General features: G+C 43.1%; 1 protein-coding gene and 1 long non-coding RNA gene across 7 annotated transcripts in view; one reads left to right on the forward strand and one right to left on the reverse strand.

The window, feature by feature from the left end:
• The window catches only part of EPHB1 (EPH receptor B1), a 436,698-nt gene that overhangs the window by 48,199 nt on the left and 370,527 nt on the right, over window positions 1-17,972 (reverse strand). For 5 of the 6 annotated variants that reach the window (XM_068280414.1, XM_068280411.1, XM_068280412.1 and 2 more), the window contains 5 exons: window positions 17,125-17,340; window positions 11,299-11,448; window positions 7,136-7,329; window positions 5,802-5,957; window positions 3,285-4,406 (listed from right to left, as the gene is read on the reverse strand). In XM_068280414.1, coding sequence (XP_068136515.1) covers window positions 4,298-4,406; window positions 5,802-5,957; window positions 7,136-7,329; window positions 11,299-11,448; window positions 17,125-17,340 — 825 coding nt within the window. In that variant the 3' untranslated portion in view covers window positions 3,285-4,297. Of the gene's footprint in view, window positions 1-3,284; window positions 4,407-5,801; window positions 5,958-7,135; window positions 7,330-11,298; window positions 11,449-17,124; window positions 17,341-17,972 lie in introns of those variants that run through there. The other variant, XR_011031350.1, reaches the window with a different exon arrangement.
• On the forward strand, window positions 1,387-11,329 carry LOC137571393 (uncharacterized). Its single transcript, XR_011031351.1, has 4 exons — window positions 1,387-1,597; window positions 3,475-3,711; window positions 9,234-9,326; window positions 9,686-11,329. It is a non-coding gene; the product is annotated as an uncharacterized lncRNA (long non-coding RNA).

A 17,972-nucleotide genomic window follows, 5' to 3' on the forward strand; every position in this document is an offset into this window, starting at 1 on the left:
GGTTAAAGAGAAACTCCAACCAAGAGTTTAAGTTTATCCCAATCGGTAGCTGATACCCCCTTTTACATGAGAAATCTATTGCTTTTCACAAACAGACCATTAGGGGGCGCTGTATGACTGATATTGTGGTGAAACCCCTCCCACAAGAAGCTCTGAGGACCGTGGTACTTTTGACAGTTTGCCACAATGTAACAAGGTTCACAGACAGGAAATAGCTGTTTACAGCTGTCTCCAACGCCAAAACAGCTAGCAGCAGCTATATAACCTGCCCACAGTAAAAATGTCACCATGTAATAAATGTCAAAATGTAAATCGGGGAGAGGAAAGATTTTACAATGGGCAAACACTGACTAAATCATTTATACATAATTATTGTAAAAATGAAGCACTTTTTTTTATTACACTATTTTCACTGGAGTTCCTCTTTAAAGAGCTGATGAAAATGATCTCCTAGTAGAAAACTCAGGTGAAAAAAATAATTGCATCTGGACCCTAAGTGTTCAAACATGTTGATCTTTTTTGCATGTGGTTTTATATGTGGCAACTTCAATAAAGCCATCTCACCTTAGAATGTTGCAGACATTATCTACTGGAAGTGTACCTGTCACTGCACCTGGGACAGTGCGTGCCTAGCTAAGTTATCCGTGATCCCAGTTCAAGCTAACAGAGTTTGAGAAGTCTGTTGAGAAGTAATGGACTAATAAAAAGTGGATCAAGCTTTAATATAGGAAGTGCAGGGCATACATGATAGACTGAAAACTCATAGTCTGCTTACAGAGAATAAACCAGCCAATAGTCAATAGGTAAAAAGGAGTTAGCTTGAGGATCACTACGGATCATTTGGCAGCACTATTACTCTGAAGGTGTTTGTAATGTGAAATATTTACTTAATTACAAAAATGGAGGTCAGTATTTTGTGTTCATGTCTATGTGAAATTTATAGGTTGGAAAATATTTTATACTTTCTTCTACAAAGCTATGGCTTCAAAAGAATCCCCACTGTGGGGCGGTGGAGAATGTAAGAATGGAATACAGATTTTTGTTTAACCCCTTCACATTCCTGGGTTTTTAACTCTTAATGCCTTTTTATAATTCTCGCATGACAAGTCCCAGAGTTATAAAACCCATGAAATGTATTCTTTGATCCTTCCCGGCTCAAATGAAACCACAAATGCCTTATTTCACAAGGAGCTGGGCATGTGGCAGACCATTATCCTTAGCCTGCGCATCTGTAGTGATCAGATGCCATTGCCAGGGGGCTATACAGATGCATCAATAGGGATAGCAGCGCAATGCATCTGTAGAGCACTGGGGCCATGAACTGTCACCCTAGTGATCACAGTTACGTTTTCAGTTATGCTTTAACCCCTACATTGAATCTACATTCAAATATGGGACCTGGTTAAATTTGGCAGCACAGGATAAAATGTTTTAGGCCTCTTTTATACTTACCGCACCTCGTTACTACTCCCTTGCTGCAGCTCGTCGCAGTAGCTATTAATGTCTATGAGACATGCCACAGTACCCTTGTTGGGACACGATGGAAGTGGCCCGGCGGACCCAGAGGCTACAAGCGCGTTGCCGCACAGTGAGCATGGTACACAACGCAATGGAAATCAATGTCATTGCAAACTATTGAAAAGTTGTTCATGGTAGCAGTGCAAAGCGTATAGGGCAAAATGATGTAATGCACTTCCTGTCCAGAGAGGTCACACGTTTCTGACATCTGACATCACTACACACAATCTGCCGCAGGGATCATACCGTATGCAATGGTGCAGTGCGATGTGTGGTGGTAGGCTCTTGTGCCCTGCACCGCACCATGGCCCATACACAATTCACTTTTTCTCCTGAGTTTTCTCCTAGGTGATACTTTCATAACATACATTTTAAAGGAATCATCAGGCAATACCCCCCGTTGTATTTAACCGGGGCTTCCTCCAGCCCCTTGCAGCCAACATATCCCACGCTGCCTCTCCACTCGCAGCCGCCTGCCCGGGGTCCCCGCCGGTGCAGTGGCCGAACTCCTCTAGTGCGCCTGCACGAGCGCCGCTGTCAATCAAGCCCATGTTGTCCACGGTGTTCTGCGCAGGCGCAGTAGTTCTGCACCTGTGCAGTACAATGCAGACAACATGGGCTTGATTGACAGCGACGCTCATGCAGGTGCAGAAGGGACAACCTCGAGGTCGGCTTCTGCACCGGCGGGGACCTCGCTGCGAGGGGAGATGCGGCATGGGATGTGTTGACTGCAAGAGGTTGGAGGAAGCCCAGGGTAGGTAGAGGGGTTGCTTGATGATTCCTTTAAGTGACCAGTAAACAAGAAAATTCTCAATATAAATTTGATAGTACTTTTGAAACAACTTTTGGCTAGTTTTCAATTGTAAAATGTTCAATGTTGTCAAATGTTAAAAAGTAAATTAGTTTAAAGAGAAGATAAAAATTATCTCCCAGGAGATAACTCCGGTGAAAAAGGTAATTGCATATGGGCCCATGTGTGAAAGGGACCTCATTTTTTATTCTATCCAAGAATTATGATCGATCTTTATTTGATTTATTGTGACTCTTGAAACATCCTACCAAAATATCACTTACCTGTATTCAATAGTTCCCAAGTTATGAAAAAAATAATTGAAAACTCTGAAAAATTGCTTAGGTCAATAGATAAAAACATTTTACAATCCATCCTGCACCATTCCATTTTTTTAAGAATTGATTAGAGTTTAAGAGTTTATCACTTATGATGAGCAAAAATGCCAATATTTTTTTCCCATTAATTTTTGCGAAAATAATGTAAAATTTGACTCTTGATGCCATCAAAAATAATGTAAAATTTGACTCTTGACTCTTGATGCCATCAAAAATCATTTTGTAATAAGTTTAGGATTTTTTGAATTTTCGCAAATTTGTGAGCTAAAATAAACTATTTTTTTTGCATCGGAAAGAAAAAATAGTTTTCTCTGAGCAAATAATTTCTCACAATCAAAAATAAATTTTCAATGCGAAAATGTCTTTGGTGAAAATTTACAAGTAACACTTTTTATCACCACTGCCAATCAAAAAACTTTGAAAAAAAACCTGTGAAAACTGAATGTTTTTTTGTGTCGTGTGTAGAGTAGGCATTGAAAAATGCCCAGGTATCGCCTCTACCTCATTAGTGTTAAGTAACGCTGCAGAAATGATGAAACATGTTCTTTGAATATATTAAAAGCACTATGTAACATAATAAATAGGAAATAAAAGATCATTGATACTTAAGGGTTTCATCTCACAAACAGCTATGCATCAATGTTTTAAAGTTTATTTTAAAGATTGTTCAATATAGACAGAATATATCCCAGCTCTCACCTCATGGACCAGAAGAATCTGCTGCCAAGATGTGATTTACTGTAAATATTTCTACACAGACAATAAGATGGTTTGGGGTTAAAACACATAAGCCCAGTGTTCTTTGTTTTATGCTTTTTTTGTTTCCAGAATTACACTACACCAGCCTCAGCAGATGACCTCATTGTCCCCATCCTGGATCCAGTTCCTGGCGTCACTTGGCTTCCAAGACAAAGTCTGCTATTATCCAGATAAAGTTCCATGAGAAAGAGAACCACGTTCTCCAGGTTTCGCAGGCCTTAATTCCTCTATATACATGGAATCCACAGCTTCGGTATCTGTATTTATCTTCAGACATACAGGACACAAAGGTAGACACAATGTCAGGTAATTATCCTGATTATTTAAAAGTTTTTTTCTATTTTTGCCAAAAAAATGCAAGCAAAAGAAGAAGAAAAAAAATGTTTGTTCTTCCATACAAACTCATCTTCAATATGAAGACAATCAAAACAATAAAGAGAAGATGGAAGTGTGCAGACAGCCTCCCTTCTTGATGCAGCAGCAGTGTAAGAAATGAGGATACGTGTGGCATCCATTCATGGGTAAAGTGGGCTTAATGTGGTATCCTCCATCAGTTTGCGATTGTGTGATGATAAAATTAAGCACCTTGATTTCCACCATCCAATACCACCGATGGTCACGGCAAGACGTTCTCAAAGAAATGTCTCACCAGTATGCAACATCAGCGTTCACCCATTAACTGATGTTCTATCAGATCTGCACTGCTCCATTTATGAGAGACGGTTGAAGTATTGGCCTAACATTCCTGATGGGTGGTCCACCATTGATCCTGAAGTATTACCTCTTGAACTGAAAAGTTCATTTTATCCCCCACTGCCCAAAGCTTTCATATCTCCATCCTCTTCTCTTTCCCTCCCCCACCCTTGAAGGCTCCCTCACCCAACCCAGAGTTTCATGCCATTGAGGTGGGTGACTGGCTCATTTGGACCCTCATGGATTGTATACAGTTCAGGATTTTTTTCTGGTGTCCAGCTAATGTAATTCCTATCCTCAGAAGGTCCCTAAAAGAGATGAAACAATAGTTTAGATAAAAATGATGAAAAACATACATGCATATGCCAAGACTGGACAATTAAGATCTAAAGTAGAGAAAGCTGTGTATAGAGCTTTTCCTCTTCTCTCTTTAGATACCATCCCCTTCACGACTAGGGATGGTCAATGAGATTAAAATAATTCCAAGTTGAAGCAGAATTATGCAATTTTTTTTGTACAATTTTATGCAGATTGAAAATGGACCAATCAAATTCCACCTGGGAGCGATTTGATTGACCAATTATCACAAAGTAATGCTCCCCAGGCTGGGAGTATCTGTGTCTGCTCAGTGCACTTGCACTGCAGTTAGGGCCCATTCACACTTGAAAGTGCAAAACTCCGGCACTTACCGCCGACGTTTTGCGTGAGTGACTTTTCAGTGAAAAAATCACTGAACACTTCGACAATTTTCCGTGATCGCGTTTAGCGCTTCTATAGCACTGAAACGCGATTGCCGGGAAATTGCCTGAAAATGGTGCAGGCGACGCATTTGCGTATCACGATTTTTGCCGATTTGCAGCGATTAGCGCAAATCGCTAAAGTAAGAAAGGGCCCATTGGGTTTAATTACACTAGCGCTTTCAAAAGCACTAGCGTTTGATCATTTTGCCAAAATCGCCGGCAAAATGCTCAAGTGTGAATGGGCCCTGACAGTCTTACGATGGACAAAGCACGTGGCCTGAAACAGTGCATGCGCAGTGTCCTGTAACCCAGTCGGAATGTGTGGATTACACAGGAGCACCACGGATTGGACCGGAAGGGTATTGCGGGAGCCGATGGACTACAGGGGCTGGAAGGAGCCCTAGGTAAGTAAAAATCCTTTTCGCCTAATAGTCTCAGGTTTATTTTAATCACTAACTGCCTAAGGTAACTCCTGAATGAGCCTCCTGGCACCTCTCATCACATTAATGGGTAGCCCATGTGTTGCACTGTTTGTCGGGCCCCATACAGCAGTCCCCCCTGTGATGGCCTGAAGGCGGCCCTGCTTGCACTGGTTTTGATAACTCTTCCACACTATTAGTAATAATAAATATATACAGTGTAAAATATAACACAGTTACTAGTTAATGGTGTCTAGAGATGGTCAATGAGATGCAAATAATACCAGCTTGCATGGAAATTTAATGGACATTGTAAGCAGCTTGGAATTGGGCCAATCAAAATTAAGAGAAAGTTAATTGGACTGGCCCTATTCCAAGCTGCATTAGTTTGCATACAATTTGCATGCAAGTCAGAATTATTATCATCTCATTGATCATCTCTAGTGGTGATGACTGATGCCACTGAGCATGGTGAAATAGTCCTTTCAGTGGAGATATAATGATTCTGTTTGAGGTAAGGACAGCCTGGTAGATTCATACTTACTCTGGGGTCATCTGGGCAACCAGCTGCAATGAGGTGAAACCAGAGGTCAGGAAATTATCTCTGTACTGTCCCATTTTGATAGCACTCAACCAGTCATCTACTGAGGTAAAGGCTGTGAAGTCTGGGATGGAGCGGTCAAGCAGCGGCTGGGAAGGCCTGCAAAAATACAGCATGTCATTATGGGAAAAAATATTAATAAGGTAATTGTGAGAGAAACATGCATGTAAACACCACACACACCTACTACATTACAGCACATTAGGAATAGCACAATTCTGTGGCAAAGGAAAAAGATGACTGGCAGGTGCAACAGTGTAGGTTGATGAGACTGGGGATAGGGATGGGCTCACATGTAATCACACTGTTTCGCAATTAAAATGAGCCTTAATTGCCGCAGGTATGCGGCTGGATGATAAGGGGTTATTTACCCATAATTACGCCATCCTGCCTGCTCTCCAAACAGCTTGCACTCGTCCTATTGGACGTGTTGCAATCCTCACTACGCGCACTTCCTCTTTACGGCTTGAAGGAGGAAGTGCGTGTAGTGAGGCTTACAACGCGTCCAATAGGACACGTGCAATCTGTTTGGAGCGTAGGCAGGATGGTGGAATTATGGGTAAATAACCCCTTATTATCCAGCCGCAGAGCTGCAGCAATTAAGGCTCATTTTAATTACGAATTTGAGTCCTTATGGACTCGTGATTACTCGTTAGCCCATCCCTGACTGGGGATAGAGAGAAGGGAAGATGAGATGCAGGGCTGGATCTTCCATGAGGCACTGTAGGCAGGTGCCTACAGGCGTCTTATGTGGGAGAGGCGGCCCCTCCTACTCTGCTGTAGCTGAGGAGATTCCTGAGCTGACACAGCTGAAGAGATCAAATTACAGTGGTGATTAGTCATAGATGAGGGGGGAATAGATAGGCTCTTCTCTCTAAATACAAAGGATGCATTTCTCTATGTTTTCCTTCTGTCCTGAGCAAGAGTTCAGGTCCACTTTAACATCAGGCCCTGAGTCTCACTAAATAAATAGACACAGGTTCAATTCAAAGTTGTGACCTTTGATGGCCCTGATGTGATGCTGTTAAAGAAATAGCTGTTACAGAGCATAATGGAATTCAAGGAGTTGTATAAAAAAGGGTTTCATGTTGTGCATTCAAAATCAGGCTTGGGCCGGTATAGCTTTGTTTGGCAGTGCAGCTTCATTACACTTTAAACCTGCTATCCAAACAAAGCACGCTAGGACAGAATAGCATGACAACTGAGCATGCATTAACCGTGTACTTCATCCAAATGTATTTCCTCCACTGACAGTACAGCGATCGGGCCAGACTCACACAGCAGGGATGGTGGCCACTGTTTTGAGGCTGGCAGGGTTTCGGATCATCTTGTCTAGAGTATTGACAATTTCCCCAAAGCGCGGCCGGCTGTTGCGGTCCTTCTGCCAACAGTCCAGCATGAGCTGGTGCAGGGCAGCTGGACAGTCCATGGGGGGAGGCAGGCGATAATCCTGCTCGATGGCATTGATGACCTGTAGGAGAGAGAGAGAGTCTGTGAGGAGACAGCACTCATCCAAATGGCAGGAAAGCTGTGAAACAGAAGAGCCAATGGTGGATCAGCAAACCATTAAAGCAGCATACAAATGACAAGAACAACTCTTACATCTATGAAGTTTCTGTGCATTAAATCCTAACATGAAGCATAAATAAACTTATGAACATAAGTAGCATAGAAAAAAAGACTCATGTTGGTTTCCAGTATAGGAAGTATAAAAAAAAAAACGTTGGTTATCTATGCAAAAGAGCTTCTCTGAGCGTTTGACCCACTGGGTCAAATACAGTCCTGTTTTCTGAAGCACTTAAACAGAAAAAAAAGAGTGAAAGACAGCTTGAGATAAGGTTTTACTGCAGGAAAGTTCAAAGGGCCATTATTTCTGCTTTGTTTTTTCTTTTTAGTTTAAAAGATAGAATGAGATTTTAAAACTGTAACTGTGACAGAATGACGCAATGTTATACAAAAAAAGCTATACACCTGTAAATAAAAATAGGAGACTCTTTTCTTTGCTACTAATGTTCTATTCATTTATGATATAACTGAAGGCACGGTGATGACTGTTGATGATGATCACAATGACGCTAGTGATGTCATCCTATCAAGAAATCAGAAACTACTGCATGTTTTTCATATGTATGAGGTAGTTTCTGATGTTTTATGTCATAGCATGAGTCACTAATGTGCTTTGTGACCATGGAAGAGCGCAGCCTGTTCCTTCTTCCCTAACACACTGGAGAGAGACATCACAGATCCCATCCTATCTATCTACAGCCTTTCTCCCCCAGTCTCCACTTCCTTCTCTCTCGCCCCCTGCTGGAACAGCCACACAAACATGAAAAACTCTCATTGGATGGCTACGCTGATATGCTCTGAGGGCAGCCAGTCACGGTAAAGACTATGGTGGTGGGCTGGAGATCCATCTGCAGGGATCTCAGAGAGCTTGAAAGTAAACCTAAGGCGAGAAAAATATGGAGGCTGCCATAATTATTTTCTTTTAAGCAATACCAGTTTCCTGGCTCTCCTGCTGATCCTTTACCTCTAATACTTTTAGCTGTAGACCCTGAACAAGCATACAGCAGATCAGGTGTTTCTGACATTATTGTCAGATCTGACAAGATTAGCTGCATGCTTGTTTCTGGTCATATTCAGACACTACTGTAGCCAAATAGATCAGCAGGGCTGGCAGACGTCAGGTATTGTTTAAAAGGAAATAAATATGGACGTTATTTGGCTCACCCTGCACCCAGACGTTACAATACGTATGCTGCCTGCTCCCCTCGTTTTTAAAATTAATGTTAAGATATGCTTTAAGCAAACCCTGCATCATGTTATGTACTATTAAAAGCCTGTTTTGGAGTTTTGCTTTAAACGTGTTCATAATCATCCATTAGAATTATGTAGTGAAATGTCCTCATCGCCACCCTTATATTTGTGTTTCCTGGTTGCTCACATGCACTGTAGGCCGTGTGTATTGATATACGTAGTCTATAACACTGCACTTAGTGCTGAAGACGTCTGGTCTAGCATTATGCACCAAGGTCGTAGCGCAGTCTAGTTCCCAGCTACTGACCGCACTAGCTTTAATTACTACTTGGCAGCACGGCAGTCTCCCTCTCCCCTCCTGCGTGATTACGGTGGCTTGGAGAGTGAGGGCAGTCAGAGAGCCGGAGCTGCAGCAGGTTAATCAAAGGCGCAGACTGTTCAGAGCATTGTTCTGCTCTCCCCTTCATTATATCCCGACGCTCACTGCATTACTGTAAGAGCCGAGCATCTCCACCAGCCTGACATGTTCAAAGCTTCTTCAAGTCCAATTACTTCCCAGTGCACTGGCTGCACTTTCCAATTTCCTTGCTTTATGTGGTTTCTTTTCTTCTCTTTCAGCCTGATCCATCTGACACAGCAGTAGTTGCTCACCCACCATCCTGCCCTCCCTCTCCCTCTGTCACGGCTTTGATTTGTGCAGGAATTGAGAAGGTACGGCTCCCGTGTTTCACCTCAGTCCTGTGAGGGAAGACACTGTGTACACTTACAGCCTCTGACTGTGCATCAGGACCGGCCTGGCACAGACCAATCATCTGTATGCATGAGTGATCAGAACGTGCTAGTGTGTGATTACCCAATATGCCTCTTGTAGGTCCAGGGCTGGTGTAAGTAAACTGCATATATAACCACACATGAGGGACAGTTATGTACCGTACACACACATGGACCAACATTTCAAATATTAACTATTTTAGCACTAGTCTTCTGTAATTAACTCCCACCTACAGGCAAAATACTACTAATCAAACTGAAATTCATGTTTAATTAAAAAATTCTGTTTGTAATTTTAGATCTGAACCGGCAGACGTAGGGATGCTGTAGAATACTTCCTCCTGTTCCATGGTACTTCTAGGATGGAGCTATACTGTGGTGGTCCAGGTTATGTATCCTCCATCTGCCGCTGCAGCTAGAGATGGCAAGCTCTGCTGGTAACCTGGGAAGCATATCGTCCTCTGGAGTTAGAGAAAGGAACAGGTGACAGTGTCCTGCTATTGGTCAGGGTGGGGTGGTGGCACTGATCCCATTAATGCCGCTATGTCTGATTATATTAACCACTGCACCGCCAAGGATTTAGGTCAGGATGTTATACTTGTTTATTAACCACTGCACCACCAAGGATGCAGGTCAGGATGTTATAAATGTATATTAACCACTGCACCACCAAGGATTGAGGTCAGGATGTTATAAATGTATATTAACCACTGCACCACCAAGGATTGAGGTCAGGATGTTATAAATGACTATTAACCACTGCACCACCAAGGACATAGGATGCATTAGAAGAGCATTAACCACTGCACTACCATGGACTAAGAAGGCAACAGAAGTACATTAACCACTGCACCACAATGCACTTCAGAGGATGTAGAAGAACTTTAACTACTGTACTGCCAAGGCAACAGCAGTACATTACTCATTGCATTATCTGTGACTCAGGAAGCAGTAAATGCACATTAACCTTTGCACCACCTGGTCTCTCAGCAGGCAATAGAAGTACATTAACAACTGCTCCAATAGGAACTCAGGAGGCTGTAATGGTACATCAACCACTGCACCACTAGGGACTCAGGGCAGTAGAAGAACATTAATCACTGCTCAACTAGGGACTCTGGAAGTATTAGAAGTGTATTAACCACTGCATCACTAGGATTTCTGGAGGCTTTAGAAGTTCATTAATCACTGAACCAGTAGGGACTCAAGAGGTAGTGAAGTACATTAATCACTGCACCTCTAGCACCACTAGGGATTCAGGGGGTAGTAGAAGTATACAGGATTAGCTACTGCACCACTAGGGACACAGGAGGCAGGAGAAGTACATTAACCACTGCACCACTAGGGATTCAAGAAGCAGAAGTACATTAACCACTGCACCACTAGGAACTCAAGAGGCAGCAGTGGTGCAGTGGTCAATGTACATTAATCACTGAACCAACAGGGACTCAGGAGGCAGTAAAAGTAGATTAACCACTGCACCACTAGGGACTCAAGACGCAGTAGTGGTGCAGTGGTCAATGTACATTAATCACTGAACCAACAGGGACTCAGGAGGCAGTAAAAGTAGATTAACCACTGTACCACTAGAGACACAAGAGTAAGTAGAAGTCCAGTAGTAATTCTAGTACTATTAATACAGTAGGGGAAAAATGGCCACTACACCAGTAGGACTGAAGTACACCCCCTCCTCCACTCCCCTCTTTAGACCCCTTTCTCACCCACACCGATTCTAACATTGACATTGGTAGCTTTCCCCAGTGTAGTCACCTCTCCCACCCACACTCACTGTCCAAAATATACCCTTCCCAAACATCAACTCTTTGCTAGTAAATATACTGTGGTAATATGTGTAGTATAAATGACTATCATTAAAATAAAAATGATATAAGTGAAATAATTGGCATCTTACATCCTGGTTAGACATATCCCAGTACGGCCGTTCGCCAAAAGACATCACCTCCCACATGACAATGCCGTAGCTCCAGACATCACTGGCCGATGTAAACTTGCGATAAGCTATAGCTTCTGGCGCCGTCCATCTCACTGGGATCTTCCCACCCTGAGGAAAAAAAATAACCATTCTGTTAATTTGGTATAGTTAAGCACTACAGAATAATTATTTAAACAACTTTATTTCACCATAATACTGTTAGCAATCATACAAAACTGAAAACACTGAACATGGAACCAGCAGCCATTTTGAACTAAGAACTGGCATACATCAGATCCTGTCTATCGATTCAGTAGGAGACAGGGACATTACCGAACCTATGGAAGAGGAATCCAATCGATAAAAGGCAGAATGTGACGAATGAATCAAGCACTGACAAGCAGAAATAGAACCATTTCAGGATGTTAAGGTACTCGGAGTAAATCTCTCCCTAATGAGCTATTGTGCTTTCCCAAGAAAGTAGATTATTTTCATTTTGCATTTAGGCAGGCTACATTATGATAACTCAATAACAAAATTAAAGTAATTGCCCACTTTAGCAGGACAATGGAAAACACGCAAATTGAAGCCAAAAAAGTAGTAGGTTTATCGAGTACTAGCCATTAGGCTCATTTGTTAATGGGTGCAAGGTTGTACACAGTGCTTCCTGCCATGCTGCACAGATACAGGGTCACGGTCACGCGTGCAGCTGGCCCTGCGCAGTATGGGGGCGGCATACACGGATGCAGGTGGACGCAGACACCTGCGGTTGTATTAGGTAGGATCCGTAACCTAAATACCATCACACCAAACTCTCATGGTTGTCTGAAAACTACTTTACACAACTAAACTTTATTTAGGGCTCACAGTCTAATAACTTCAGTAGAGAACTTCATACTATCATTATATCTACTCTTATTAGTGTAGATGTATGTAGATGTTATATTAAAACTAGCCACAAAGCCAATTTAATAACAGTGCATGCCAGCCCGTGCATGCGCCCCGACTGCTGCCCGAAGCCCGCCCACAGCCAACAGACACAGGAGGACGGAGTGACAGGGAGATTCTAATATAGGATTGCTATAGATTTATACAAGTGCTGATCCTTTTTACACAGTGCTTTACAGAGAACAGAACAATTCGTATCACTATCTGTTCCTCAAAGGATCTGCCACTCTAAGGTGCCTACCACCTTCTAAGGACAGCCTGCTAGGAAACCAATTAGTCTGCCAGTATAAGATATGTCTGAGTGCTTAATCCTGTTATAGGTGCTCACAGGTGAAGGACTGAGCGTGCCATGGCTCATATGATAAACATAGTGCACAAAAATCAGCAGAAGCTCTGTGGGGTCCAAAATCTTAAAAAAGTGTAACAATACAATAATCAAAAAGGCTGATAATCAGCCCAAAGTCATAACTGTAACTCCAAACAACACATGTGAAACATTTAAAGGGTAAAAGGCACCACCCACTTGAGAAGCCCTACAGCTCTTAAAGTGAACCCGAGGTGAAACTAAACTGAGGAGATAAACACATGTATTTATCCTCCTATTTCTATAAAAAGGAACTAACTGGGTCTCCCAGGTGCTTTGGTTATGGTTGACCACAACTCTCCACAGCTGAAATCCCTGAATCTTGCTTTTACTACGACAAAAATGCATAAGCCTAGCCAGTGTTGTCACCTCCATTGAGTAGAAGCTACCATCATCTATTGCAGGAATGATACACAAGAGGTGAACATTATATAATACACTCAGTTAAAACAAGCCTGCCAGAAGACTTCATTCTCTGCAGAGCTGTATCCCAAGGTTTAGCTTCTTTCTCTCACAGCCCTGCATGCACAGCCTGGGCATCGTCTGCATTAACATCATAATAGGCACCGCCAGGACTACAACAATGCACATGTCAACACTGGGAAGGACACCGTAGACTGCAGTGGAGAACGATTGTTCATTATGTTCCAGAATTCAACAATTCCTGTTACTTCTTCGGTGAGGGACTGTATCTCAAGGCTCAAGGTGGCAGCTCCCGGCACACCGCGACTCTATTAATATTGCCGCTTATTTCAAGGGCAGAGGGAAGCTTGGCTCGAGGAAATGCATTTAATCTAGTGTGATAAAGACATCTCATTCAGGACCTCACCACATCTCCCGAGCAATGAATTCTCCTCAGCATCTGACTAACATAAACTGAAAAGTACTTTATTCACTCATCACTTCCAAGAAATAAGCTATGCATTATGGATGGGATTTAGATGGGATTACAAAGCACCAAAAGAAAAAAAAGTGGAATAGTGAGGGCAAGAAGGGAGGGACAACGGGATCTGCGACGCTGACCAGATGTGAGCTGCGCCCAGGGAAAAATCTGCTTCGTTCAAACATACCATCTCCATTATGTTTGCAAAGCTGAGATTTGCCGTTATCCATTGTAAGAGGAGCTTTGTTCTTTTATTTAACAAAGATTTATGCTTAAGGCGCCAGCCCTTGAGTTTTATGATTATTTATCTAAACCAAAAATCTCCAAAATTAACTCTCTGGTTGCAGAGAAAAAAAGCAAATATTAGTTCTGCTATGAAACTGAGAAGAGGAGCCAGAGATCACCCGATTGTGATAAGCAGCATTCCAAACTATATCTGATAGATCCCATTGCCGGCTTTTCTTGATTTGAGCTGCTACTTTCCCAGTTGATGTGCAGATATTTTGCTCCTCATGCTTCTGAATCACTGACTTGGTACACGTGAGGAGATCAGGCGTTCTAACTCCAGTGTGCAGAATTCTTATTGTGTGACTCTAACCTACCAAAGCCAAAAGATCAGTATCCTAGCTGGGTCAAGGGCATTTTTCTTTTTCAAATAAAAGAGTAAAGATGTCAACCTTAATTTTGCTCTAACTTTAGGTTTCCTGTGAAACAAACACCCAATAACTGGGGAACAGAAATTAAGTTTACAGCACAAGTGATGTACATATCCAAGGCTACTTTCAACAAACATTCTTCTCGAAGGAACCATTAGCTAAATTATAGTCTCAAGAGCTCTAGAGCTTTCCAGCATATGGTAGCTTTCACCGGGAAAATGCAGCTCCAGCTTGGGCAATATATATCCTACTTGGTCAATGTAGCTCTCAGTTGGACAGTGTGGTGCTCATCTAGACACTGTAGTTTCAGCTAGACAATGAAGTTCCCAAACAATGAAGCTTCCAATTAAGCAGTATAACTCGCAGTTGGTCAATGTAGCACTCAGACAGTTAAGCTCTCAAATGGATAGTATAGCTCTCAGCTGGGCAGTGTAACTTCCAATTTGACACTGTTGCTCCCAGCTGGACAGTATAGCTCTCACTTGGGCAGTCTAGCCCGCAGTTGGAAAGTGTAGCTCGCAGTTGGGCAGTGTAGCTCGCAGTTGGGCAGTATAGACCCCAGCTGGGCCACATATCTCTTAGATGGAACTCTCATTTGGGCAGTGTTACTACTCCCAGATGGAAAATATAGCGCTCAGTTGGACAATATAACTCCCAGCTGCATAGTGTCACTTTCAGATAGACGGTGTAGCTCTCAGTTGGTCAGTGTAATTCTGAGATGGAGTAACTCTACAATTAATTATTTGCTTTTTTGGCATAGCTCAGGGGTGTCAAAATCAATCATGAAAGGGGTCAAAATCTACAACATAGTCTAAGTCGCAGGCCACATTTTTTGAACAATCTCAAACTAATGTAATTTTAGTGACCGTGGGTGGCTTGCTCCTACCCTTCTGCAGAATAGCGCAGTTTCATTTTTACCTACAATGGTGCTTCTTCGGCTCTGATCTTCCTGATAGCCACATGCTCTATGCAGCATACCTCTAGTTAGTGAAGCACGTCACATGATCAGAAAAGGAAGTATGAAAGCACAGAGAGCATGCGACTGCCAGGAAGAACAGAAGAGACAACGCAATGCTACAGCAGGTAAACATTACACGGCTCTGCTGTGCTACTCTGCTATGTGGGGAGATGATGTTGGGGGGAAGGTGTGTAGGTGTGTGTATGATTTACCAATTACTGGGGGAGGGGGGTTGGATCCAAGGACAGAGCACACCATGCTACTTTTTGGGGGGAGGTCCCATGGTTTATTGGCTCAAACTGACAATGTTTCAGTCAGAATCACTGCCACCCGTGTTCTCCTTTGGACTGGAAGGCAGTGTACAGTCTTTCTTTTGCTGCTTACAATTAATAGACATTGGAAGCTGTCAAGGGCCACATAAAATGGCAAGGAGGGCTGCATTCGGTGAACATGCCTTGTGTTTGACACCTGTGGCATAGCTGCATGCAGAAACAGGATGGGGATATGGAGGAAGCATTACAGCTTTTTTATCTGCACCTCGTGTAAAAGAAATACGTTTCCATGCAATGAGTTATTACAGTTTTATTACTCCCCATACCGAAACAACCTAGAAATGCCACTGGTCCTGCAATGCCTTCCCCATGAGGTGCAGGAACTGTGTTTTCCACACACAGTAATCAATAGGTTGCCTAGGCATAAAAACGGTTTCACGGAGGAGAAGAAACAGAAAAGTAAACAGAATTGCTAATCTGAGGTTGTAACAGAACGGAGGGTGGATTTAGCATGGCTTTGCAATCAGTGGAAAATACCTGTAAAATAGGCCAATAATGCTAAGTGTCACACACCAGCAAGGCAATTTTGATTTGATATTGTTTTATAAACTTCCCCAAAGCAGTCTTTGCAAGAACACAATGCATATGTACAAACTGAGTCATGATCAGGGAAGACTTGCAGAGTGGCTTAACCACTAGTCAGATTTCAGAGCAATCACAGCTGATTGCTGCCTGAATGTTATGGGCTCCGACAAGACATGAGCAGATTATCAAAGCCTGACAGTCGTGATGGTGAGATCTCATCTGCTTGATTTAATGCAAATGTAGAAAGGCCAGCCCTTCCTCCCTTAACAATTAGTAAAGGCCAGCGCCCACCTCTATGGGCCTGCTGAACTAACCAGCGGTAATACTGCTGTGCGGAGAAAGAGCACAATATCACTGGCACTGCCACCAGCAGTGTACTGCACGGTATGCTATTACCGTGTTTCCCCGCAAATACGACACTGTCTTCCCCACTGAGCCACCTCTTCCAATGCTGGATCCCCGTCTTCCTCTGTCCCCACATCTTCATGGTGTCCCCCTCTGTCCCTGTGTCCTCCTCTATCCCCTCTCCTCCTGTGTCCCCGTCCTCCTGGTGTCCTCTGATCTCCTCGTGTCCCCTTCTGTCTTCCTACTAGTACATCCTCCTGTTTGCCGTGCTGTCCCATGTCATCTGCTGTCCCCCAGCTCCATGTCGTCCTGTGCCCAGCGCAGCTTCAGCCTATGGGGGAGACATTTGGAAACTTATCTTGGAGCTGATGGTCTCGCGGGTGGAACCTTGGCTCCTTTACTGGGCCAATCACTGCACTCACTACTGCACTCACTACTACTCAGCGAGTGCAGTGATTGGCCTAAAAACAGAGCCATGGTCCCACCCACGAGGCCATTAGCTCCAACAGGAAGGCACGGTAGCGCAACCCGTGGTACTCGAGTAACGTGATCATTGCTACGGTAACATGCCGTAGGCAGATTTCCAGACCAAGGATTGCGATTGGTCACCGTGAGCAACTGCTCCACTTCTGCCCAATTATTCAATTTCTATTGCGATATTCCTAGATAAAGCTACCTCTATGCAGAGTGCTTTATAATGCATTGTGCCAGATTACTAAGGAAGTAGTTCACAGAGTGCTTCCTGGCCTTCTTCTTAAATAAAACATATTGATAACCTTTGCAAGTCATCTTACCAGGGAGCTGGTGTATGTTGGGTCGGATGTATCATCCTGCAGATAGCGAGACAGTCCAAAGTCAGACACCTTGCACACCAAGTTGCTGTTCACCAGGATGTTCCTGGCTGCCAGGTCTCTGTGCACATAGTTCATTTCCGAGAGGTATTTCATTCCAGCTGCAATCCCTCGGAGCATTCCCACCAGCTGGATCACTGTAAACTGACCATCATTTTGCTAAAGAAGATTCAAAAAATAATAATAATTAGAGCATATCTCCACATTCCCTCAGTTAAAAAAAATGTCCTTATTAAATTGTCTAATATTTCTAGTACCGTATTTTAAAATAAACCTGTGTAAGAATGTTTATACAGTGAGATTCATTTGTACTGCTTGCTTGTATCACTTTATCACCTCTGACTAAGCCCCTTCTTTGGGGTGAAACATGTAGGATCTATTGCATGAATACCTATGCAATAATGGTAATTGAAGCAAATGCACAACCAGGGATGGGCTCACGAGTAATCACAAGTCCGTAAGGACTCAAATTCATAATTAAAATGAGCCTTAATTGCCGCAGCTGTGCGTTTGGATGATAAGGGGTTATTTACCCATAATTCCCCCGTCCTGCCTGCGCTCCAAACAGCAAAAGGACGCGTTGCAAGCCTCACTACGGAGGGAGGAGGTGCACGTAGTGAGGCATGCAACGCGTCCAATAGGGCGTGTGCAAGCGGATTCTGGGTATCTTTATCACTAAGCCATACACTGCTGCCATGATTTCTAGCAAGTTTTCTAAAAAAAACATATGGCAGCTGCAGACTAAAGCCTTTGCAGAGTGATGATATATGTTACACAGCTTCTTATACTAA

Source organism: Hyperolius riggenbachi, chromosome 4 (assembly GCF_040937935.1).
Source record: "Hyperolius riggenbachi isolate aHypRig1 chromosome 4, aHypRig1.pri, whole genome shotgun sequence".
In the NCBI taxonomy this organism is placed as follows: domain Eukaryota; kingdom Metazoa; phylum Chordata; class Amphibia; order Anura; family Hyperoliidae; genus Hyperolius; species Hyperolius riggenbachi.